At 39.8% G+C, this 26,156-nt stretch overlaps 1 protein-coding gene and 2 long non-coding RNA genes across 5 annotated transcripts in view; 2 read left to right on the top strand and 1 right to left on the bottom strand.

The window, feature by feature from the left end:
* Positions 1 to 66: 66 nt before the first annotated feature.
* sv2a (synaptic vesicle glycoprotein 2A) overlaps positions 67 to 26,156 on the bottom strand; it is a 56,251-nt gene continuing 30,161 nt past the window's right edge. For 2 of the 3 annotated variants that reach the window (XM_036006179.1, XM_036006180.1), the window contains exons 3-13: positions 18,947 to 19,127; positions 16,389 to 16,540; positions 15,740 to 15,873; positions 11,805 to 11,894; positions 10,969 to 11,076; positions 10,209 to 10,297; positions 8,921 to 9,085; positions 8,494 to 8,627; positions 5,752 to 5,958; positions 4,695 to 4,854; positions 67 to 4,076 (exon numbers count right to left, since the gene is read on the bottom strand). In XM_036006179.1, the coding sequence (XP_035862072.1) occupies positions 3,893 to 4,076; positions 4,695 to 4,854; positions 5,752 to 5,958; positions 8,494 to 8,627; positions 8,921 to 9,085; positions 10,209 to 10,297; positions 10,969 to 11,076; positions 11,805 to 11,894; positions 15,740 to 15,873; positions 16,389 to 16,540; positions 18,947 to 19,127 (1,604 nt within the window). In that variant the 3' untranslated portion in view covers positions 67 to 3,892. The remainder of the gene's footprint in view (positions 4,077 to 4,694; positions 4,855 to 5,751; positions 5,959 to 8,493; positions 8,628 to 8,920; positions 9,086 to 10,208; positions 10,298 to 10,968; positions 11,077 to 11,804; positions 11,895 to 15,739; positions 15,874 to 16,388; positions 16,541 to 18,946; positions 19,128 to 26,156) is intronic. The other variant, XR_004898528.1, reaches the window with a different exon arrangement.
* LOC118496058 lies at positions 17,855 to 26,042 on the top strand. The gene is made up of 3 exons (XR_004898529.1): positions 17,855 to 17,865; positions 19,176 to 19,178; positions 25,995 to 26,042. It is a non-coding gene; the product is annotated as an uncharacterized LOC118496058 (long non-coding RNA).
* On the top strand, positions 21,260 to 23,284 carry LOC116036036. Its single transcript, XR_004101517.2, has 3 exons — positions 21,260 to 21,576; positions 21,705 to 21,836; positions 22,711 to 23,284. It is a non-coding gene; the product is annotated as an uncharacterized LOC116036036 (long non-coding RNA).

The raw sequence follows: 26,156 nt of genomic DNA, 5'->3' as shown, positions 1-26,156 counted from the left end.
ACGGAAGCGTATTATACGGATGTTATAAACGCAAAACAACATTTATAGACAAAGAAATGACAAAGATTGACTTTTCATACTTTGTTTATTTCGTGGTTCTTTGTTATCCATTGTGATTCCAAAGGGTCAGTTGCACAGCATAGCGCAAACCCAAACAAAAATCAACAATGATAAAATATAAGAAAAGATCTCACACACCATTTAACAGAACTGATGTTGTCACATTTAGGCTAACTATGATTCATAACCGGTATTTAACATTGATGTAATTACTTGTATTTCATTCTCATTTACAAAATACACAAAATCAAAGACAACATACAGCATTGTTCATTTACACTTTTTTTTTTTATAACCTTTTTGTTTATATTAATGGTTCCACAAACAGTTTCTATACTTACAATCAACTAGTTTCTACAGCACAGTACAATGACAACGGTGATAAATTCTTTGTTACATTTAATTAATGGCAATGCAATCTTGTTGACAAAAGCCTCAAGACTTAGGGTTGTTGTAAAGAGTACACACGAATGTTAGCTGTTCATTATTAAGCCAACACTCAGCATTTTAGTGGACAAGGCCAGCATATAGTAATGTGCTCCAATTCCCCAATAGCTTCAAAGAAGAGAATAAGAGACAAATACCCAAACACTTATTGCTTTGTTAACTTTTTGCACTCACGATTGACTGTTGCGCAGGCAACAAGTTAATTATACAAAAAACCCTGTAACATAAGCTAAGATATGTATCTACAAGAGACATTTTAACTTGGACCGAGCCTGAACTGAGTCACTGAGACAGGACAGCGCTTTAACAGCATTCCATGTTGAACAAATACAACAGTTATCTTGACATCTTCTTAAATTTCATGGGTGATACAGGACAACATACAGAGACTAGAACTCCTGATGCTTAGCCTTTATATTTGTACAGCTTATGTGGGTTTATATACTGTCAATGTGCTTTTATGAGGGCATATGAGGACATTTTGTTTTCTGACTTGCTGGCCATTTTAGCTTCTGAAGCCATCAATTCTTGCAGTTTGAAAACAAGTGCACCTGGACTCAGGCAGACAGGTTCTCAGATGAGTTGTGCTAAATCTTCATTACTATAATAAGTCCAATTGTTTTTGTTTTACATGTTACATGTTAGATGGCTGACAACCTACAAAGACTGACTGCAATATAGTATGTTTCCAAGGGTCAAAATGTTTGAAGAGCTATCTTATTAGTTACATTATAAGTACTTTTATTTACATATATTCATATCTATAACAGAGAATTGGTGGTGTAATGTGTAAACTCAGGCCATACAAAATATTTGGCAATAATTAATGAGAGGTGGTACTCATGGCACACTTATAGATAATGGGTCAGATGTAAAATTTGGACGATTTATCAGTGTGAGAAGGAGGGAGTGAAATGTAAGGGGCAGGTCATCAAAGCTCAAAGCACCTATGTTCACAACTGCACTCGTATTCATAATCTTGTCATTTGGTAGGTTTTGGTCTTTGTGCTCTTGCTAAACGCTCACCTTGTTCTTCATTAAATCACTAGCAAGACTGCATCAGATTGTGTCTTGAAGAACGCAAGGCATTCACAATTGTGCATGTACGACAGTGTACATTTAGTGCAATGGGTTGTCTATTTTATTTTATTTTATTATTAACTGTCTTTGAGTCTACGTATGGCTGCTATCCTACAAAATGGCAGTTTGGACGAAAACGTTTTTTTGTTAATCTGACATTATCATGATTGTTTTTCATCAACCATGCAATTGTGAACATATCACTCTTGCTTTTCTAGATGAGGGGAATGTGGCAATAATTTTCGCCAACACGCTGCTGTTATAATGTGGGATATATGACAATCAGCCCTTGGCAGTGAGTTCTCTATGGTGAATCTCGGGTTATATTTAGCTACATTTGTATAATAAAGCACTAGTAAACACAAGGTCCCCGTGCACTTCAAATCCATGCCTTCATTAGCAGAAATCCTTTCAACTGCAATTATTCCTTATTGTTCAACATGTTATGTGCCCCAAGGACATCGTAAATTAGTAAAATTTTACTTTGCAATTTTTGAACAATTTTTATATTTACTCTACTGATGATAAAATCTAATCGTTCAGCCTGTCTTGATCCAAGAGCAAAAACAGGTTAAGTTCAGTATGTTATCACACCATGTTCACTTATCATTATATAAGACAGCTACCCCACAAACTTTCACTAATCAGGATGTTTGCCAAATATGAAATGGTAAAATATATAAATATAGACAAAAAAAATAAAAACTCAATATTGCACAGAGGTTCAATATTGCACTAAGAAGCACACTCACATTAATATAAACATTCAGTTCACACAAACAATTAAAGTCGGTTATCTCTTACACACTGAAACCATCAAAACTAAAAGTGTAGCCTTTTTGTGTAATTTTTTTTCTCCTTTGTAATTACCTACTTTTCTTCCACATGTGTACTCTATATGATTTAAGGTAATAAAGGAATATTTTTAAGAATATATTTTAAGAACATCCTGTGGAAACTGCTCTCCTCTAAGGAGGAGATCAGCTGTCGTGGTATCACTGCTACCAACGGCAGAATAAAAGCATGGTGCTGTCTCTTGTGGTTAGGAAATGTCAAAGCATTACGGGGACTTAAGCCAGACTAACCGATGAGCAAGTGCAACTTGTCCAAAGCTCTGTTTTTACATGTTGTACTCTCAATTTTCATAAATTTACATACATACTTTGTGACATGCATAACACCCTCCAAAACATATATTGTAAGAGACGAACATACTGTAAGCCTAGGAGGAGAGGTACTAAGAAGGCATTTCTTACAAAGGGATATCCAGTATGATTGAAAAAAGGTGATTGAGTGTGAGATTCTGAACATTTTCATCAAGTCAAGAAAATGTTGGGGAAATTCACACTGGCAAATGGTTGTGCTTTAAATGTACACTTCAACAAACATTTTCATCTTTGTGATGAAATCATGACAGCACACAATGTTCACTTGGCATGGGAAATATAACCATTGGGCTAACTGATTCAAAATATCTCATGATCTCACGGAGGTGATCAGAAACAATGTTTTAAAGGGAGAAGGGGCTCGATTGATCTCCTTGTCACATTCTAACAATAACAAAAGCAAACCTGGAATGTTCTATAATCTATAAAATGGCAGTTAATCTGTACACCAACACAAAACCCCAGGAGACAAAGAATGAGGACAGGTCTTTGTTTAAGAGAAAGCCAAGAGAGTTGGGTCTTGGTTTTACCACGCATGGTCAAAAATGCTTCAAATCAAGGCATTAAATGTCACATTTTTGATTTTATGTCCAACAATGGCAAAGAATGCAAGACTTGACAGGTGAGTTGAATTTGCTGAGAAGAATGGAGGTGACTACAGAGAACTCTGTAACAATGGCTAGTGGTCATTTCTATGAGTCTATTTGCATGGCTCATTATCAAGAACCCCCATCCTGACCTCCAACCCCAGGTGTATGTACGGCACTTGTATTTGGGGCCGAATCTAAATGTACTATTTTATCCCAGGGGAATGAAATGTCATGCTCTCACTGAACATGTTAATATTACGTTTGCATCACGTTTCGGCAACAATTCTGAGCAATCATCAGCAATTTGTCTCAGCTCAATGTTTATTCAAGCATTCTAATAGTTTGTCACAGCTTCACTATTACCTTAATCACCAATCCAAAATATTTACAGCAGATCTGTGTCGCTCTTCTGCGTTGTGTTATGTGCAGAAACTTAACTCTATCATTATGAGAGAGGGGTTAGAGGGAAGGATTTGGAGGGCTCTTGAGCTGTTCTTTCACAGTGTGGTGAAAACTCTTCTGCCCCCCCGGAGAGTTGTTGGCGCCACACTATTGCAGCACCTGACCTCGTGTCTCTGGTAGTTTGAGGGCCAGAAAACTGCCCACCGCCAGTGCCCCTGAGGCAAAGAGGATGGGCACAGCCTTGGTGATACCAACAAACGAGGTAAAGATGCTTATGCCTAAAACAGCCGCTAATTTACAGAGGGCGTTGAGGAAGCCAAATGCTGTGGTTCTGAGAAAAGAGAGGGGGCAGATAAAGAGTACAGAGTCAGTCTGTTGGAATAAAAACGACCAAAGGAGAAAAGCAGTGGAATTATAGAGCAACAGAAGATTCATCTTTCACTTTGTATCTCAAATACAGTCTCAGAATTGAATCTGCATTTACAATTTATTTATTTTAAAAGCTGTAGGGACTCTATGCAACCACAAGGTGGAGCTACATCATGTAAAATGAAAATTTAAAAGCTGTTTCCACACTGAATACAGATGGGCAACCCAAAAGATACATGTTCTTGCTTTGGTAACATTTTTGATTTATGTTATCCACAAATACTCATATCTTGTCTTATATTAGGTTGCATTTCAATGAATAAATCCAAGTAGGATTTACACACTCAGCTATTTCCAAAAAAATTAAGAGCAAGTCCTACTAAAGCCATTGGGTGGCAATAAGATAGCTAAGTGCTTTACATCACATGCATCACCAATGATTTCACCCCACAATGTCATCCATCCCCGTAGGCCAACCAATCATTGTAGGGCAACTCTTATGACATCATTTGACACGTCATTCAGCCCCACTGACCGTGTCTTCACTGTGTCAAGGAGATTTCATGCCTAAATTTCCTACCTCTTGTCAGAGGGGTAGAGCTCGACAGTCAGCACATCCAGAGCATTCCAGGAAGCGATGCTGATTCCCCCGAACAGGCAGAGCAGAGCAATCATGGCTGACTCGCTGTTGCCAAAGGACAGGAAGAAACAACTGACACAAGAGATCACACTGGAGCCAGCTGGAGGTAGATAAAGGGAGACAAAGAAAGGTGGAGGGAAGCAGTGATGTATGAAGAAAGGAAGGGAATCGTGCATATATAAACAGAAGATTATTATTAGCCTGTACTTTTGAACTCTAATGTAATTAGACCAGACAGTGCATGCCAGAAAAAGTGTAATAAACATGATCCCATCGCTCTCACATAATGTAGACAAATCTTTTTTGGGACTTTTTTTTCCCAGATCCTTTTCTCTCAGTTCTAGATTACAGTAATATCATCTACAGCATCAATCTCTAGGTGTAATGTATCACTCTGCACTTTTTAAGTGGGCCGACCTTGTCTCTGTGTCAGAAGAGAAAATCTGGAATTTATCAAATTTGTTCTGCAGAACAGCAATCCCATCATATACCCTGAGAGACACAGTCAGGGTCCACCACGGGGCTCCTTAAGACTAAGAGGCACTCTGATTTATACATGTGGAAAATGTGTGAAAAAGTATAGTGTCGTACTTGGCTATTTGGAGGACACCACGTCATTAGCTGGGAAACATCCAACCTCATCCATTCCTAATGTGAGGTAACAGTAGCACCCACTGAACTATCCTAACTTTTTTTTTAAACCATATTTATCAGGGCATTGGTAGCTTAATCTGCCTGTTTTTTTTCAGCAACTTCTCTGCAATTCCACAGAGTACAGACTACAGTACAAGTCTTCTACCAGCAGCAAATGTGCAGCTATAATGCAACAAATAAGAAAAGTACCTTGAACACACAGCCCAGGGTTTGTAAGGTAGAGGAGGGTGTTTCAGAATATCTTTTAACACTCAGTTTTCCACTGATGTACAAACTTAACTCCCATTCAACTTTTCTTTCCATACACATGGTGCTGAGTAATGTGGCCCTGCGCTCATATTACCTAGCATTCTCAGCCGTCCGATCTTGTCCATGAGCAGCGCGGAGACAATGTTGCCCGGCAACACAGCCAAGGTGCCCAGGAAACTGACGAAGTAGACCATGTATGCATTGTTCTCATCACTGACGTCACTGAGCAGGCAGCCTTCTTTATTGTGCAGGAAAGTGCTGTTGATGAGCTTGCAGTTGACCAACCTATACTTGAAGAGATCTGGCGAGAAAAGAGGGGGGAGGGCACAAAAAAGTGGGGAGACACTCTTGTTAACAAATTATTATTTCAAACACTTTTTTTGCACAATTTCCCTTCACGTAATAAGTGACAGAAATCTTGTGCTGTTGTTTAAAGGACAAATCCGGCGCAAAATGAACCTAGGGGTTAATAACACATGGGTACAGAGTTGACTGTTCTCTGGGATGTTTTCATGCTAATCGAATGTGACCAGTTTTATCGCAAACCGCTAATTAGCTTATAACGCTAGTCGTCGGGGCAGAGAGAAATCGCTATTTCTATACCACTAACAAGGCTCAAAATAGCACCACACTTCCACGGTAGCATAATGAGGGTCCCTACATGTAAACCGAAACATTGAGAACTTTGTAAGTATACAGACAGTTTATTAAAAAGATAGTTTAGAAAGACAGTACCATTCATGTATACATGTGGGCCACGGGCGCCATCTTGTGAATACAGTGTATTATTGTAATAAGTGATGATTGAAGTGATGCTATTTTTAAGTTGATTCAGTGCAAAAAGGCTACATATTTCATATACTTCATTTTAAACAATATATTTACTTTTCTACGAATTGTTCCTTTTTCAATAAATGCCGCAAACTGACGGACCTTAGTCTGTGACGCAATGACGTCCATCACATTATGTCCTCATTTTAGTAGTTTTACGTGACTCATTTTAAGCCAGTCCCTGATGTTTAAACAACCCTAAGTATTTTTGTTGCCTTAACTTAACTAGTTCCGTTTCACAACATTAACCATGTGTTTAAAACTGCGGCCCTTAGGTTTAATAGAACGGTCACATGATTATTTGCAACCCCACAGGTATTTTATTATATTAAAATATTTTTTAGTGTGGAATCAAAGCTCAATAGTATCTGCCAAGAGTCACTCCATGGCAGTAGGTGAATATGAATCGACATCTTCCCAATTACCAATCTTACAGTAATAGCACTGTACGTTGATACACTGTGAAGAATAGCCCTTTGTGCGTGTAGCTGAGTACATAGAGACTAACATGCCACAACTGTATAGCCCAACTGCATTCGTCATTGTGGTTTGTTCCCATCATGCCGCATTGTGATAATAAAAAGATACACAATGGCAACGATCAGACAGCCTCAAGTTCTGAACAGGGAGCCAAAAAAGAGATTAAGTATTAGTAAGCAAACAAGTTTCTAATTCCCATTCTAATGAGGAACTCCTGGCTGCCGCTGATAGCAGCTGTGAGTGATTGCTTGACATGTGTTAAGACTGCAAACAACTAACAAAGCGAGCGGAAGGTCTGGCTGATATATCTATTGTATCTAAGTGTTTGCATGTGTGGATACAGCTGCTGAAACCTATGTCCCCTTTCTAAAATGTACAAAGACACAGTTCTCCTCAGCTTTCTACATGTAACATCTGTTGTCATTTCGGCGGAGAAAAATAAATCATAGAGAGCTCGGCAATTTTAAACCTGAAATAATGGAGGGTTCAGTCTGGGTTGCTAGGAGACATTGCTCTGCAATGCTGCATTCGGTGTAGTGCCAGTCAGTCAGTGGAGAGGGAAAAGGAAAGTAATTGAGCCATTTTGACAAACAGTTGGAGCTTATTTTGCTGCTCTTTTAAACATCAGGAGAAGGAGAAATACTGCGTCCACTAAAACGAAGTATTATCAGATGAACATTGTCTTAACAATTGACACCATCTTCCATCCATCATGATACTAGATGACAACAATGAACTCACACAATCCCTTAGAAAGATTGCATTTGTATACAGCAAACACAAAATAGTGAAAGTGTCCCAATAGCTTTACTTAAAAGAATGTTTTTTATAAAGGAGACCTTTTAAAGCACTATAAATAGCATAGAGAGAATACGGACAGAGAGAGGGGGGAAAGACAAGATTGTTTGTTAGCAGTGGCAGGGTGAAGGTTCACTGCACAGCTTCCACCACATTTAGACTTTCAAAATAGAGTTTATTCACATTTTCAATTTTCAAGCCAAAGATGTAAGTTGTAGAAGATTTAGTTTTTTTGAAAGCACAATCTTTTTTGAAACTATTGTGATAACCCTCGGTGGATAGGATGGCCAAACTTCACAACCTTTGCCTGCTGGAGACTGAGGGGCCGAGACATGCAGCCCTTCTTTTTCTGCATCCACACAGCACATCTTCCACTCATTTGTGCATCACAGACACTACTGATATTTCTTTATGTTATGTTTTAAATAACATTTTGTGTTCAAGTTTGTGTGTTTTTCACCTGGCTGAAAGAAAAAAAATTCCTTTGCAGACAATAATTTAAAGTTGAACGTTGATGTTATACAGCCATTAAAACATTTGTGTCTCCATTGTTAGATAAAAAATAAAAAAAATTAGTTGGAACTCGTCGTTGCTTAAGCTATGTTGTATCAATGTTCATTATAATTTGTTTGATATCTGGTGTTAGCTAGGTGTGTGTGTGTGTGTGTGTGTGTGTGTGTGTGTGTGTGTGTGTGTGTGTGTGTGTGTGTGTGTGTGTGTGTTCTACCTGTGTTGTAGAAAAGGGTGGCGATAAAGGTGCAGTTCTTGAAGAAGGTGTTGCTGGAGGTGATGTCCTCAAAGTAACACTCCTCAAACAGCGAGTCCTCAAACACCATAGATCTCATTTTCAGGTTCATAAACCTGAAATAACACACAGGGATTACGGAATTAAGAAATGGAGGCAAAGAGACATCGAAGAGAAGGAGCATGGAAGTGGAGGGAGACAAAAGGAGGATAAGATGCAAAGAGATCAAAGCCTTATTCATATTTTTATCTGGTTTGTTGGCATCCACCACAAAGTATTAACACTTTGTGAGTAATTCTATCCACCAATTATTGGAGATAAAATATTTTAAAAAATACCCTTGGAATAAAAGGCATCTGACCTTAATGTAACCTAATTCAAAATGAGTTTGCCCTCATTCGACACTCACTTGTCATTGAAATACTCTCCATGGCGATGGACCTGGTTTTCCAGGGTGAAGTTAAAGGTGACATGTTCTACTTTCTCCTTGGCGAAAAACTTGGTGCGCGAGTGGTACTCCTGCTTCTGCAGGTACTTGATCATGTCGGGGAACCACACTGTTAGACCGTAGTAGCTGGACGAGGAAAAGGAGGAGAGAGAGAAAGTGAGAGTGCTGCTGTCACCAAAAAAGACAAACCTACAGTAACAGGCTAACAGGGAAAATATGATGCCTTTATTGTTGCAAGAATATTCTAGGGACACAAATATAATGTATTTGTAACATATTTTGCCTGTTGGCACCCTTGGACTTTTCAGTGGTGGAAAGTAACTACGTACATTTACATATGTACTTGAAGTAATAGTTTGACATTTTGGGAAATAAGTTTATCTTCTCTCTCTCTGGCTGAGAGCTAGATGAGCAGATTGATACCACTCTCACACCTGTCCTTTATGTATGGAATTACTGTATATCCAGCAGAGGTTTAGCTTAGCTTAGCACAAAGACTGGAAACAGGGGGAAACGGTTAGCCTGGCTCTGTCAAAAGTCAACATAAATCTGCTCTAAAGCTCACTAATTTACCTGTTACTGTATATCTTGTTTGTTTAACCTGTACAAAAACTGAAGTGTAAAAACAACACACTATTTCTCGGCTCTGAGTGGTTGTCACATAACCTCTGAATAATGAGAAATTATCACCTCTGCGCTTTGGTTTTTTAACTGATACTTTTGAGATTTTACTTGTAATGGAGTATTTTTACAATGCTCTATTCCTACTTTTACTCAAGTAGAGGATTTCCCCCACTGTAAGTGTCTAAAGCTTCTATTCTGCTGCTTCTCTGTTGTTTTCCTAATTTCTTCTGACCTACAAAGAGAGATACTCTTGTGTAACAGCCGTATTGATACAAAATGTAGTATTCTCTCACTGCCATCATTGTTTCTTTGTTCTTCTTTGTATTGCTATTTCATGTTTTATAAACAAAATATGATAAAAGCTGTCCAGACTAATTATTACACATCTGGAAATATGAACCTGACATGAGCAGCCTGGACTTGTAATTTGGGCAGGAGATAATGTTGGACAAATGAGCGCTTCCTCTGCATTCAGAACGCCCACAGCTACCTGACAGCAAGCTGTTAAGCCAACAAACAACAACACAATGCTGCTGTGAACAACACTAGCCATCAGCAAATAAATGGACTCAATAAAAAAAAGTCCCAATAAGACCCAGTGCACAGTTCTATAACCTCATTTTACCTGAAGGACATAGAGAACCACACAGCCATCATCATGTAGGTGGTGCGGCGGTACTCGGGGGAGAAAATGGTCAGGAAATTACTCCACACCTGAAGGAAAACACACATTGATACGGACATGGAGACGCAGTGGATACACAAGAGGGAAAATAATAAATATATACAGTAGTTGAGTCAGATTCAAAGTAAACATACACCAGACATCTCTAAAAAAACAAGTTTCTTTCCATCAGCTACAAGAAATAAACACCATGTCCCAGAATCCCTTTCCAGACATAAAGCAAACAAACAGATACAGCCTCAGCAGGACCTGCTGAGAGACAAACACATCCTGACACTAAAAACACTGTCCACAAAGACAAAAGGAATTAACATGTAAATAAAGCCTTGCAAAACTTCATCTGAGTTCTGACAGTTGAGCTGCATGTAAGTGCTTTGAGGGCCTTCTGTATTGTAAGTTATTTTGGGGTACAATGAGTAAGAATAGTAAAATAATAAAATATCTTTCATATCTAAACAGCATAATAAATCTATTGCTGTTTGGGACAATTTTACTTGGGGGGGTCTCGGGCAGTTGCCTACCTTGCCTAACAGTTTAGTCTCACCCTGGTGTTTTTTCCCGTTAACCTCCGTGTTTCTGACCGCGAGGAACCGCAATCTGGGTGTGTGACGCAACTATGTCATGGCAGGTGTATTGCTCAGGACCCAAGGAAGCACATTGTCGAGTGTGAAGTTTTGTAAAATAAAAAACAAACTGTCACCTGATGGAAAAGTGTTGAGAGCTTTATCTTCCATTTCTGATGCCAGGCGGCACCGTCGCCCAAGTTCACCAGGTCATCCATCTGCTTGACTGTTTTGATGGTGGTCACCTGGAAACAACAGCACATTTCTGTGTTTAATGATTGTTAAATGTGTTCATCTTCAAAGTACTTTGCAGATGCATTCATTGGAAAGGTTTTATAATATGCATTCATGTCCAAATGATGCACACAAGTCATTGAAAAAAGAAGATGTGGCAGGTTTTTTTTCTTTCAGCAATGTTAAATTTGTAAACCTTTGCTTTGAAATATCACAGACGCTCAGTAGAATGTATGTACTTTCCATATGTTTATTCATCCATATCATTTCAAATGAATGTATGAATCAAAGCAAATCTGTGCAGCAGATTCACAACAGCTTGCAAATGAGCTCTCCTATATAGGCACACAACCCTGAGACAATAAAACGGCTCGATTCTTCCTTAATTATTATATAATGAGTGGCACCTGATATGTCTCACCATGAACACTATGATATTTAACACGGCCAGTTATGATAATTAATTTTACTCGTTAATGTAGTAAGAAGAGGTTATAAAGTATTTTGTCCCCATATTCCATTTAAGTCTCAATATGAACTCTGTGGCTTAAACCATTAATAGATTACAGTAGTTTAAAGAAAAACTTAACTTAATTAATATGCAAAGTTATGCAGCACAGAGCTCAAAACCTGCAGCAGTGCATTAGCCTGTAGACAGACACACATATGCATTGTGTGATGACAATACCCCTGCATACAGACATAAGTGTAAAGCATAAGATTCTTGAGTGTGACTTACAGAGAAGACCCTCTCTGGGTAACCCTTGGCCCTCATGTTGGTGTCATGGACCTGCTTCAGAATCATCCACGCCTCGTCATGTTTCCCATTCTGGAGGAGAGAAACAAAAAGCAGATTTACATGTTAGTCAGCACTCGTGTTTTACTGTAGTACCTCCTGGAAATTAAAACCGCAGCAACAGGTGGTGTAAACCTTAATCCATGCTCAATATTTTAATATCTTTTTACAGTTTGCTATAATTTGTAAAGACAGATTTTTTTCCTGGTAAGGGATTTGGTGATGTTTCGATTTAATCATTACTCAATTGTAAGACGCTGTGATGTGAGTGACAAACGGATGTGACACCACAAAACTTTGATTCCTCAAATGTTACATTTGTTGAAAAATCAACATTCAAATAGCCAATTAGGGAAAATGTTACCATACATTGCCATTTTTCAGGAGGTCAACATGAAGATGTGAAATTGTTGACACAGCTTTGCTCTATTTTGATAAACACATTGATTTAATTGAGCAAATTCTGCTTTACATGCACAAGCTATAGTTTCACTGGTACATATGGTTAAAAAAAATAGTTTGAAAAATGAAAATATGCTTATTCTCTTTCTTATGGAGCGTTAGATGAGATGACTGATACTGAACTACTCTCATGGCTATATCAGGGTATATGCAGGAATCTTGAAGTTAATTTTAATACCTTTTCAAGACTTTTTCAAGAACTTCTCAATATTTTTTAATACCTCACCGCCACTTCAAGCTGTAACCATTTACATCAGTGATACTTTTAACTTAACAGTTTTAGTTTGTGATAAAGACTATAGACCACTCTGATACAAAAAAATCAAATAGGCTGGGATAGTAAATCAAAGCAAAGTTTATTAAAAAACAAAACAAAACTTTGCTCCACCCTCAACAACAATCATGCTGACATGTGCCTCAGTTCTTCTGATTTTGTTCTCAGCAGCTTCTCAGTTTGGACCAATTTGTTCCGTTTTTCTTTACTACGTCTTCTGAGGATGTTGGACTTCGTGATCAGTTGTGCCATTAATGTCCCAGCGTTTCAGTTTTGCAACACATTCCTGAGAATAAACACAACAGCAAGTATATTAATGGCAATATTCCTTTTATGTTTATTTTTGAATACACTGGCATTCAGTAAGGTATTAGCCTGATTTTCACTCATATTATTAAACAATGTTTTTGGTGTGCAAATTCCTGGAGCAAAAAACACAATATTAGCACACCAATATGTTTTTATAAGTGAAACAAACAAGTGGTACTAACAAACATGAGTGAATGTTCTTCACTGTACATCCAGGTAATGTGCTCCAATTACTTCCAAGCCATTCAAGCTAAACTGAACTGCTAGTCTGGTCAACCAACTTCACTCTTCACTCTGAACCAACTTCAGACAATTTGCTAGTCAAAGAACCCACAGCAACCACACACACGCATAATCAAATACATGTACGCACGCGCACGCACATACACACACACACACACACACACACGTGCATGCAAGCACGCAAACACACACAAATCTCAGATCTACACAACAGTAACCTTTATCACACCACTGTGTGTGTCACATTTATACATATTTATACTTTCTGACAGACAACCAACCTCTTTATCATCCATGGCTCCTCCTCCCCAACCCCATCAACCTGTTTTTAGTCACTTGCCACATCCCAGTCTCATCTATTAATCTACACTTTAGCCACACGATTGTCCATAAGTATCAAAAATTGAAGATGAAATGCTAGTAAGTTAACTTACTTTGATGTGATGCAACAGGTCGACAGCTTTTCCGTGTCCCAAGAATTGAGAGCCAAGGTACCTAGCCAGAACAGATCTTTATTAATATGACACTCCTCAAAACACACACATAACAGGTTGAAAATTAAATGAATAAAAATATAGTATATAGAGTATATATAATATATAGTACTAAGCAGGAGGTACCTAGATTGGACACGGTCATCTTCCCAGAATCGAATGTGGACATCAAGCTGTTCCGTTTTTGTTGACTGGTTGAGCGACTCGTCAAACATTAACACAAACTGGCCAGCCTTGTTGATGGTGTTGATGAGCTCCTGCTTGAAGTGTGGTGCTAACCCGAATCGTATGATGTATCCAGTTTTGTCCTTGCCACAAGTGAACGACTTTGCTATATCCGAATCTGGAAACATAGCCTTGAAAACTTCAGCCAAGTTTTCGTTTGAGTTCAGTGAATGGTGTTTCTCCGCTGTGTGGAGACACCACAACACCTCAGCACGCAGTGTTGCTGTGCCGCCCAGAGCCACTCTGATGTCGGCTGCAGAAGATGAGGAAGCAGAGACAGCCCGGGTCGTAGCTGTAGCTACAGCTACGACTGCCGGTGGTGTAACGACGTTGGCACTAGGTTGTGGTGGTGCAACGCGATTACCACAGAAGCTAGCGATGGAGAGCTACCGCTCTCGGCGGCTAGCAGCGGCTTTGTGGCTAGCACAACACATGCCCATTGACACAATACTTATTTTTTTCTTGCATAATGTACAATATGCCTCTCTGACATTCCCCTCAACTGGCTGCAGCCACTCTTTGAAGTCCGGCATTTCCAGCCAGGACGCTGCAAATTTGCACTTCCCCATTCTGTTCATACGTTCACCAACCTTCTCTTAAAACATTTCGGTGCGTTGTAATACGCACTGGGAACGCCAGAGCGTACATTGTGCTTTTGAACTTCCGCCCGCCTGCCCGCTCTGGTGCTCTCAGAGGCAATTTACGAACGCACCCACAATAGCCTAGTTTTTTATGTACCTGTTCGTTTTTTTAATAAAAATGACTAAATTCACACACTTTTACGATGTTTTTGGGACTCAAACTGTTGGACAGCTAATTCAGAAAAAATACTTTCAAAATTTAAGACTTTATAAAGCCGTGATAAGACTTTTTAATACTTTTTAAGGGTCTTAATTTTCCCAAAATTGATTTATCACCTTTTAATACTTTTCAAGACCCCGCGGATACCCTGTATATGAAGTAAAGTCCAGAAGCCAGTTAGCTTAGTGGTTGAAGGAAAGGTAACTGTTACTCATTCAGTTCTTATGCACAGATTTGCCAAATTATGCTCTGATACTTAAAGCAATGAGCAAAAGCTAGACCAAATCAAGACTAAATTAAACATAGACTGCAGTATTTTATGTCCTTTCATATATCATTTTTTTCAGTATTTTCTCTCTGCAACCGGCTGCAACTTCATTTACTAAAACGATTCACTGATGCCTTCTGATGTATCAAAGGACGTGTGGGTGGCTGTGTGACAACAGGGTTCTTGAAACATCAAAGTTAAACCAAATGAAAAATCATGAGGGAACAAGTATGTAAATTACTACTGAAGTAAGAGTGTCTGTTTGTATAAACCAGCAATATAACAATATATCATTTGCTGTGGTTACAATAGCTAAAGGCGTCCGAGTAGCACATAAACAGAGCTACTGTAATATGTAGAAAATGGACCACAAAAATCACCAGGACACTAGACATCCACATACTGTAGACATTCCTTAATGTAAGCCTATCGAACATTTTTAAAACATCTGAAACATGAATCATCTTAAAACTCTTGGGCTTTATCACTAACTTTCCTGTTTATCTTTTAGTGTCAATATTCAAAATATACTGAATATGAATATAAACCTTCAGCAGTATTTTATGTATCTGACAGTACCTTGCAGTTGAGCCTGCTCCAGGATGTAAAAACATATTTATTTATTTATTCAAGATGTTCTGGAAAAGTGTGCAAGCAGCACTTTGTCTGCAGAACAGCATCTTCCACTTTGCAAGAGCACTGATGCCTTCTGTTTATAGGCTGTTTATGCATTCAAGGAGTCAAAATGTATTCAAATAATATTTCAACAAGGTCTGAGTGTAGCGAGAGCTGACAGGCTGACCTCTAGGTAGAAGCGGGGGCTCTCGGGCATGGTGGTGAGGGCAGAGATGGCCGCCACAGAGGGTAAGGCACACACCAACACAAACACACGCCAGCTGTGGAATTGGTAGGCCGAGCCCATTTGGAAACTCCATCCTAAATGAGGAGAGAGAGAGAGAGAAAGAGGGGGGGGGGAGGTTTCAGCTGCAAGACAACAAGACTATTGTGTGCACAAGAAGCTTCCTCTCTATCCCTGGATACTGTAATGTCTGGTTTGTATGCATTTATTTAAATTGCAGTGATTGAAAACTGCTTTTTGTCTTGTGTGCTCCATTTTTGTAAGCTAAGATGCTCTCGATTTTAGACCCTTTTTAGGGGGGCTCAAGCCAAAAAAGTTAGTTTGCGAACTTGTCGGTTAGTGACAGATTACTGTGACTTATAAAGTGTCAGGTTTAGTTCCATCGTAGTGTTAATAGTGTCAAAAAACGTTAACTGGCGTTGTTGTTCAGTAGCTAGCTCAGAGATTATCAGATAATGAAATTACTGATTTAGCCATGGGGGTGTTTTGCATGCACTATATCCGTGTCAAATTCGCACTGGGGGCTGAGCCCCCCTAAAGGTCTGATCCTAGAATTTCCCCTGTGACTGAGTGATCTGTTTGTTTTTCTCACCGTAGTGTGGGATGATGGCCCAGGCCATGGCAGAGGCGTAGATACCACCGATCATCCAGAACATGCAGAGCCAGCTCAGATGCTCTCCTCGCTTCTCCCGAGCCAGGAACTCAGAGTAATAGGAAAACACGATGGGGATGGAGCCACCAATACTGGGGAGTAAATTACGAGGCAGGAATTAAAAGGGAAAGACGATTAAAAGAAGAGCAAAAAAAGGGATCCACATGGAGGAGAAGCAAATGGTAGGTGAGAAACACCAGAGGGGAGACAAAAGCAAAAGAATGATAAATGGTAAAAAGACAATGGTAAAATTAAAAAGGTGGCAAATATGAAAAGAAAATAATTGATAAAGTTGTAAAGAAAGAAAAGCATTGGAAAAAAAACAAATGGAGAAAAGCATAAAGAAAGACAATACATTTAAAAGAAAGGGTCTTAAGAAAAAGCAGCAGGAGATGTGAGAGACAACTGAGCAGCTTTGTTGATTAAGAATGAAGATTAAAGTCTTGAAGACAACCAATAATGGCCCGGCTGACTGCATTCAATAGCACCATCTTTATAGCCTCTGTACATGTTCCATCACAAAAATGTACAATCCGATGGCAACTCATGCCACATTCAGAGTCAGAGCTCTGCAGTCAAACAGGGGCAGAGGTTGTTAATACAATGAGTCGATTTGGAAAAAGCTGAAAGTTCCCCACACTGCAAATGGCACCAATATCCATAATGAATAGGTCACTATGCACATTTCACCAGAATAACAGAGAGTTACAGTTTCAGAGTCTGCAGATTCTTTTTAATTGTGGAAGGCAGGGTTTGGAAGAGCAGTTAACATTTGCTGAGCTACACTATTTTTATTAAATGTTACTAAAGAAGAAGCCGGTAAAACATTTTTTTTACTGACAGATATTACTGTTGTTTTACTTTGCAAATTGAAGCCATTCACTGAAGAATTTGAAAATATTTGACTTTGATGCCCCCGTAGTGGTGCTATCAACAAGATTTTACAGCAATGCGAGCGGCTCTGCAGAGTAGTACTTAAAGCTATATTGCGTAGTGTGTCGCCCCAGTGATGAATTTTAAGTAATGACAACAACACTGTCGACACATCCACATGATACAAGCCTTCCATGATCGCGCACAGCCCCCATCCCTCCTCCACACAGTTGCTAGTAGCCAAGGAGGACACGGAGGATTCAAAAAACATGATGAGAAGAGGTAATTAGCTTTAATCGAGTTTCTGCGCGCAATAGTCGACGGGCGACACCAGTTTCTGAACATAGCCAGACTGAGAAGTACAGAGAGAGTTGTGTGGAGCTGATAGTCTTAATTAGCTGTGTAGCAACTCATTTGGCAATGGCTTGAATGTAACGGATGTTCAATAATATCAAAAAGTTATGCACTAAAGCTTTAAACACAGCAGCGCTTTGGACTAAATACTTACTTCAGCCTGATAAAATGCTGATATCAAACAGACGATGTTTACGAAGTGTACCTTGTATCATAATTTAGTGCTAATGCTAACATTTGCTTATAATCCACAACACACTACAGCTGAGGTGGTAAAACACATCAAGGTAATTGCAGTTCATCCTGTGGGGAACATGAATGTGTATACCAAATTTCGAATTGTCAAGACATTCCACTCTAAAAAACTAGATGAAAATTCAGGGGATCATTAAATTAAGTCATTAAAACATTGTCTAGGAACTGTGAATGTTTATACCACACTTTGTGTCAGTGCATGTGGTAGATGTCAAGAAATTCCAGTGGACATTTGAAAAATTTGACCTGCTGGTGGCACTAAATGAAAACTATACAAAACCAAACTACAAACCACATGGTGCCGAGGAGAAGTCAGGGGATCACCAAAGTCAGTAGGATTCATCTTAAATAAAACTGAAATTAATAAAAACTGAATTCTGGGCTCTCTTTGTTGTGTTTGCATAACTGACAAAAGCTGGACAAAATGATGCCATATAGAAATATTTCTTGTGTAGCTAAAACTAAATATGCTAATATTTACCCACTGTTCTGTATGCAAAACATGCTTTAAAGTCAGACCCTGACAATCAAAACAAGGGCCGCCATTTCAATGATATTTTGCTAAACCCACCATCATTCAACAACACAGGCAGAAATAGCCTTAAGAGACCAGAAGGCAATGAAGCCTATTATTATTATTATTATTAATAATGTAATAATGTGACAGTAGTTACATTTATATGCCTTTACATCCAACTTCAATCAAAAACACTTAGTTCAGGCTCATCGTTTGGAGGTTGTTGACTTTAGTGAATTAAATTACTTTCCTACTTAAAACAGTTTGAAGTTAATAGGAACATCGAAAAACACTACATTGCAAAATAGCTCCTGAAAGGCAGTTAACCTCATACACATTCAAGTTTTCCTTTAACAGCAATATGAGCTCTATACTTCTATCTGTCCTCTGACATGTGGCATTGCTCTGTTTGTCAAGTAAACCGATGTGCCACAGTGGTCGTGACTATCTCATTTCCAGCTCTGGCTGCTGTGCCTGTGTGACTCATCTGTCTTCTTACCCCACACCAGAGGCCAGGCGGCAGAAGAGGAAGGAGACGTAGCCCTGGACGAAGGATGAGAAGAAGGCAAACACGCTGTTGATGGAGAGGGAGATGAGGAGGGTCTGCCGTCGGCCAATCCGATCAGCCAGGCCGCCCCACACGAAGGCCCCGACCATCATCCCTAGGTACACGATCAGACCTGGAGGGAGGAAGAGGGAAACAAAGCCATGGAAGAAAGAGGGAAGAGTTGGTGGATGAGACAGAGGAGACAGTAATGGCAGGGGCATGCAATGGGACAAGATAATGAGGAATTGAAGAGACAAAGGGCATGATAATGAGTTATTATTCATCAGTAAACTCATTGATATTACTTCCAGCCCTCACATCAGCTCTCATTAGATATCCATTGTCCAGTAAATTAGCACATTTGGCAGCCTTAATTGACTACCTAAGTATTCTGCTAGAGCATGCAACAGAGGGAGAGAAGTGCACCATAATCATCTGAACCATATACTACCACAGCAGAGGTGCAGGGGGTTAAGATCATAATAATACAAATACCAACTTTTTTTTGTATAGCACTTTTTAAAACAAAGTTACACAAGAAAAATCACATGGCAGAACATAAACATCCTAATAGGTTAGGATAAAGATAAGAAACAGTTCACCCTGCGCTCACTAGCACGTAGCTCCAACAATGACTACAATATATCTTTTCTGTTTGTGTACAGATTAAACAAGTACAACATGTAATACATGTTAAGGTCGCGACACAACCATCAGACGGACGACCCTCAGCAGAAAAGGCAGTTTGACTGATCTGTCTCCCCGAGTTGGTCAAAAAAGTGCCTCAGAAAGCACCCAAAGCGACGAGACGTAATACGTCTCCATAACAGCAGGCGGCGCTAATCTGTATTGTCACCCAAAAATGAAAACCGGCAGCTGATTGGACGAACGCGTCACGTGGGTCTGGTTTCTCCGGAAATTCAAAGACAGACTGTCATGTTTCTGAAAACATTTTAAGCGAGAAATAGGCCATGCAGTTGCTGAATCTGTCTTCATGTCAGATCGACAAAGGTCAGTTTAAAAGATTTTGGTCAGATTTTGAGAGACTCATTCCACTCCCCGTTTCCGGGTTAGCACTCTACCAATCAGATGGGTCATTTGAGTCCGACTGCCGGCAGTGCCCACCCCGCCGATTACATGTCAAATCGGCCAAAATGAAGGCCGACGGCCCCTCCGACGGCCCCTCCGACGGACGACGGCATGGAACACACCGAACAGACTCGAGTCACTGACTTCGCCAGACTGTCCGACGGCCGATTATCGGGTTTGTGTGTCTGGACCTTTAAGTAGTGAACTTTAGAATTGCCGAATTTTTTGCTTTGGAAAGAGCTAGGCCAGCTGTGTCCTGCTGTTTCCACTCTTTATGCTAGTCTAAGCTAATTGCATGCTGGCTGTAGCTTCATGATTCACGTACCAACATGAGAGTGGTATCAATCTTCTCATCCAACTCTTGGCAAAAAAAGTGAATAGGTGTATATCCCAAAATGTCAAACTATTCCTTTAACATAACAATTTAACAGTAAGAAAATAATCAAAGATAACTCCTAACATCTCACAAGTACTGCTTTATGCTGTTTTCTTGCACCAAAAACATCCTTATGCCTCCAGTATCGTCTACTTGAGACAGTATAGATTGCTTATCATGGAAAAAGCTGTTAAGGAAGTCACCACCAGGGAGCAGACAGGCTGATAACAAAAACAAACGGCACCGTTGTCAACCCAGTCTTGTGATTTGAGGTGCTAACATTACTCACACCCCATGTGCTTAGCCAAGCCAGCCTCTCTCTCTCTCTGTCTCCCTGTCTGTCTGTCTAGCTTTCTGAGACATTTGCAATCGCTGCCTTATTGACATCCTGTCAGCAGTCTCCACGCTCCCTGAGCAGTGCAGTGAAAGAAGTTATTGGTGAGATCGCTTCAAGCGAATAAAAAAGAAAAGGGACGGTGTTTAGTGCCTGGCCTTGACATCTGCGTTTAAATCTCATTCTCATTGTAAATGTAAAAAGCTTGGAATATATGCTATATTATTTTCATTAAATGGACAAATTAAACCCAGTGTGTCCAGCATGAAGACATGCATCTCCACTGAACCCTACAGCTTTGTCAAATGCTCCATTTTGATTGGATAACAAACACTTTCATCTTTTCACTGCTAATCACACTGTATCAGAGTCAAGGCGTCAATTTTGTTGATTTTTTTAGATTAATTTTGAATTAAATTGCTTTTACTTCTGATGGCAATGTTTTTTTAAATTCTCGTTTTCTACAATATCTGCATGACTGTCCTCCCAAGAGGAACGACAGCATCAGTTGTTTTATCAACTGCCCCAAAACGAGTGACAAAGCCTTCTAGCAGCCGTAATAATTCTGACAAGGGCAAAAGGGCTCGATGGAGTTTTAAGCCCCCAACGTCGACTTCAAGGCAGCGCTGCAACCGTCGACTTCAAGGCACCTAACCCTAACCTTAACCCTAACCATTGCCTAATCCCGGCAAAAGGAGGATGTCCAGTGACAAAGTTCCCTTAGTTAGGAGATTGGGGCGGATGGATGGGACAAAAAAACTTTGGACTTTAACACAGAAGACAGTCAGTGTTGTTTTTTTAAAGCATGACCAAGTACTTTCCCTAACCTTAACCTTTTTATTGTAACCATGATGACGAAGATCTCCTAACCTTAACAAAGTACCTTCTCACACTTAATTTCCTTTCCACAGAAAGGACACACAACTTCCTGCATTGGCACTGGATGTAAAGCGTGCAGAATCATAAATAAGGAATAAGGAAGTAATTCCTCGGATACTGTGCTTGATGAACACCATGTGGTATAGTCAGAAGCTCCGGAAAAAGTGAGTAAGTGGACCTTGATTTGAAATTGTTTTGTCAACTGCTGTTGACTCAAGACAAGAACAAACTTTCAGTTTAATCTATAAGCGTTAGTGTGGTGTTTAGAAGCTGATCGTTACTTTGTTTTATGGTAGGATTACCATTAAGAATTGCACTCAACTATCTTCACTTCACTTTCAAATGGCCACTCAACTAGAGTCGGTGGAAACTATTGTTTTAACTGTTGTTTTAAGACAGTGCACTGCAATATGCCTCATTATGTCACAGCTTATTTGGTTGTAATGACCAGCTTGCTCTACACTGCTATTTCCCTTAAGCACCAACAATCAAGGAGAAAAGCAGTAATAATTAGGGCACATCTTGTTCCTCCACCCAACGGGAATCACAGCACAAAAGCTGATAGTGTTTGCTGCAAATGACACAGAATCAGCCATGGCTTCATATTGCTCAATGGGGTAAATGAACCAGACAGACAAGCCATCATGGGTTGTTCGTTCAAGCAAGAAAACAGAAGAAGATGCCTACATGGGTATTAAACTGATCTGTTGGATCCCTCTGTCCTCGGTCTGTCTGCGTATTTCTGTGTCAACACTGCAGTGCTGAATTGAGGAAGAAGGTGACTTTAATTCCCTTGTTTGATTGATTGTAGGGGATTCGTTGTGTGCATATGTCTTTCCACGATCCCAAGTGGGTATGTGTATGTATCGTAGAAAGTGAGTGTGTAGTGTACTCAGTGTGAGTTTTTGTCAATGATCCCATGTTCTCATGTACTCTAAGTGTGTAATTTGTGTAATCTGTGTGTACTGTGTGTGTGTGTGTGTGTGTGTGTGTGTGTGTGTGTGTGTGTGTGTGTGTGTGTTTTTTTTACCCTGGCAGGACAGAGACGGCTGTGAGCCACTTCTCCTGACAATACAGCTCATAGTGGCAATGTCGCAATGCAGCAGCACCGAGGTGGACGAGCAGAAAGACAGCCACAGTGAACCAGGATGGTCCGAAAAGTGAGTATATCTTCTCACATCTGATGTCTGGGGCTGCTGTTTCTGACCGGCCACCCTGTTCAGCACTCACTGTAACTGAATCATATCTCGCCCTCTCCATCTCCCTTTGTCGTCACATTCAGCAGACTCAGGTCTGTCTATCTGTGTGGCTTGTTAGCAGCTGCATTTGGCCCAAGGATAAAATATGTCTCAATTTTTCTGGGAGGCAAAATAATTGATTGGGAAGTGTGGCATAAAATGACATACACTTTGGGGTGTATGCTTGTTGGTAACTGGTGCTCACTGGATTTTGGTGTTTAGAGAAGAAGACAAGCTACCTGGAGAAGAGCCATTCACACCCCTCTTTATGAAATTGTTCTCATGGGTATGATTAGGGGGGTTATCAAGCAGAGAAGCATCTAATGTGTGGAGTCCACTTCCTGCCGCCAGTACTGTAATAAAGTACCTTCTTGTAAGACAACGGACTGACCAGAGACTGTTTTTTAATTCATCAGGAGACAAACTTAAGTGCAAAGCTTGAACGCAAGCCAAATCTTGCTGTCATCAATATACAAAGGGCAAAGCAGTTTGTGACTGCAGTTTGGCCACTAAACAACAGCAATTAGGACAACAGTGAGATTAAGTAATAAAGCCTGAGTTTGTGGTTTGAGTTTTGTGCAAACAGGAAATGCTCAACAGACCAGACTGTCTCATTTCAGAGACCGCTCGGTTCGGCCTTCATACGTTCCAAAGGATGCGACCGAGGTAGACTTCGAAGGCTGCAGCCCCTGAATTGGGACATAGCTCATATTTAGACCAAATGATCCACCATAAAAGCTACAAAGCAGTTTCTGGTAGTTTTAGAAACTTACTTATTTGTAACAATTAAGCCTGAACTAAAGGTAAAGTCACTTAAGGTGGCTATAATCATTATTTTTATATCAACAATGGATTACATTGTTTTGGTTCACTCTCAACCTCAGCAAGCATCTGTTTTCATCAAAAAAGCACCAGAAAAAATAGCTGGTGAATATTGTGGAGCATTTAGCAGCTTAACCGCAAGATATTTCCCTCAAGAGCTAGTAGAGAAAAAGCTAAAAGGAGAGTAAATATTACACTTAAATTTGCCAGGTGGCCAGAAACACGACTCTAAATAAACACAAATGTTGTTCCGTAACTACAGTACAACCCTTTGTACTACAAAATATTGAGCTGCTATTTTCTGTGTGTCCAGTACATCTGGCATTTGTCTGTATTCAGTGTCTTGAAAACAGCAACATGAAGATTCAAAGGCCATAACGAGGTTTGAAGGTGACACATGATTCTGCCAACAAGGATTTTTGCATTTCCAGCAGCAGTAAGCTGATTGATTCATGTTATATTTATTTGCAATTTCACACCTTTGATTATGCATTTTGTTATTAGTAGACAGTTTTTTGCCCATGAGGGTTTCATCGCTCTTCAGTCTACATTTTTTTCACATTTATTTAATATGACTTCCAATGGATTGGTACACCTAACGGTAAGGTGTAGGGGATGTGCAATATCACAAACTACTATTGCTTTATCTTCCATTCTTTAACAATTCATATGATATATGCATTACTATAAAATACTGTAAAATCTAAAATCTTTTCAGACAGAGCTGAAACAAACCAAGGTAATAAAAAAAGGAAAGTCTTCAGCAGACAGCTGAGCACCTCATCTCTCTGGAGAGGAAGGGGGAGGGAGAATGGAAAGTGAGGAAGAGCAGGAGCAAAAAAAAAAGGGGGGGAGGAGGGGAGTAAGGTGGCCAGTCTGCCCTGTGACAGGGTTCCCAAAGGCTCCAGGGTAGTGTGTGCGTGTGCGTGTGCGTGTGCGTGCGCGTGTGCGTGTGTGTGAGGGAGGGGGCAGGGGGGCACTATTAATAGACAGTTTTCCCTTTCTGCCAGAGCGCACAGGGCTTTTTGAATGAGCCGGGGGCTGAGGCTCTTCAGCACCAGAGAAGAATGCAGTCTCTCATTAGTTGACTTGGCCAGTCAGCCATCACACATCCTCACTGCTAACCACTGGAAGCTAAAAAACATATAATTGTTTTACAGCAGCATCCTCACCTTGTGACAGTGAGTGCTGTGCTGTGAATGCAGGTTGTCATGCCAAACACACCTTCAAAATGTGAAAATAACTTGTGAAATAAACTGATATAGCTCTATATGGCATAGGGATGGAAATGAAACCCTCAATCACATTTAATGGTGGTGCTACACTGTCTTTAGTGTCTGTGCTCATTGAGGTAGCTCTTGTTTGTGTGGTATTTAAATGCATCTATTAAAGGGGTGCTTATTTGTTGCATGCAGTGTAGATAATCTAGGTATGTTGTATTCTATTAACAGGCTTTATTATTTTCGGTTACACTGGGTAAGAGTCAATCATCCAATCACCTAAAATACAAATGAAATGGAAAATAGTTTTTTTTGTAAAAATCCCAATCAAATATTCTGGGGAATTTAAAACGTAATCCACAGCTCTACATTTGACATTCTATCAAAACATTATTTCCGACAGAAGGAAAATATATAAAAACCATCTGTCACCTGATAACTTGCATATTCATTTTCAGATGTTAGCTAAATACTGATATCCAAGCTTAATTCATTTCTGACACACATTTCCACCAAAAATAATGTGTAAAAAAATGTTTTACAGAGTCCTCTGCCAGCATCTCCCACAGGTGCCAACAAATCAAACAGACACAGGTACATGTAGTCCTTCTCTCCCATCTTCTCTTCATCCCATCTGTCTCCCTTCATCCTTGATCTTAGCTCTTGATTCTATGTTCATTAAAAGGATAAGGAGACATTATGATACACAAATGTTTATAGGTTTATTTTAGCCTCAGGACTAAGTGTGCAATAGCTTGGTCAAAGAAACAGGGTAATTGTGCATGTAGCCCCAATTCACAGAGCAAAGACTATAGCTGCAATCTCCTGAAGAAGACGCAGACCTCTCTGTCAGCTCTACAACATTTATGCTGGATTGTCTATTTTACAACTATTAGTTGTGCTTTATGTGGTTGACATTGGACAGTGATGGCAATGAGGATCAGGAAATCAACCTGCAACCTGCCTCTCCTGCCGGTTAGCCAGCTGGCTGGTCAAGTTTTCAAATGTATACATCAGAGTAAACACAGAGGAAAAGGTGGAGAAGAAGAGCTCAAGCTAGCAAGACCATCTCTGCAGCCATCTCATGACTCCTGCTGACTCCGCTAGCTTGGCCGGTCAAGGTTTTTCAAATTTAAACAGAGTAAACACCAGGGAAAAGGTGAGGTTAACAGCTACGACCTATGGTTACGATCCCGACTATGTG

This window comes from Sander lucioperca, chromosome 10, assembly GCF_008315115.2.
Source record: "Sander lucioperca isolate FBNREF2018 chromosome 10, SLUC_FBN_1.2, whole genome shotgun sequence".
Lineage (NCBI taxonomy): Eukaryota > Metazoa > Chordata > Actinopteri > Perciformes > Percidae > Sander > Sander lucioperca.
The sequence above is the reverse complement of the archived record's forward strand: the minus strand, read 5'-3'. Positions and strand labels throughout refer to the sequence as shown.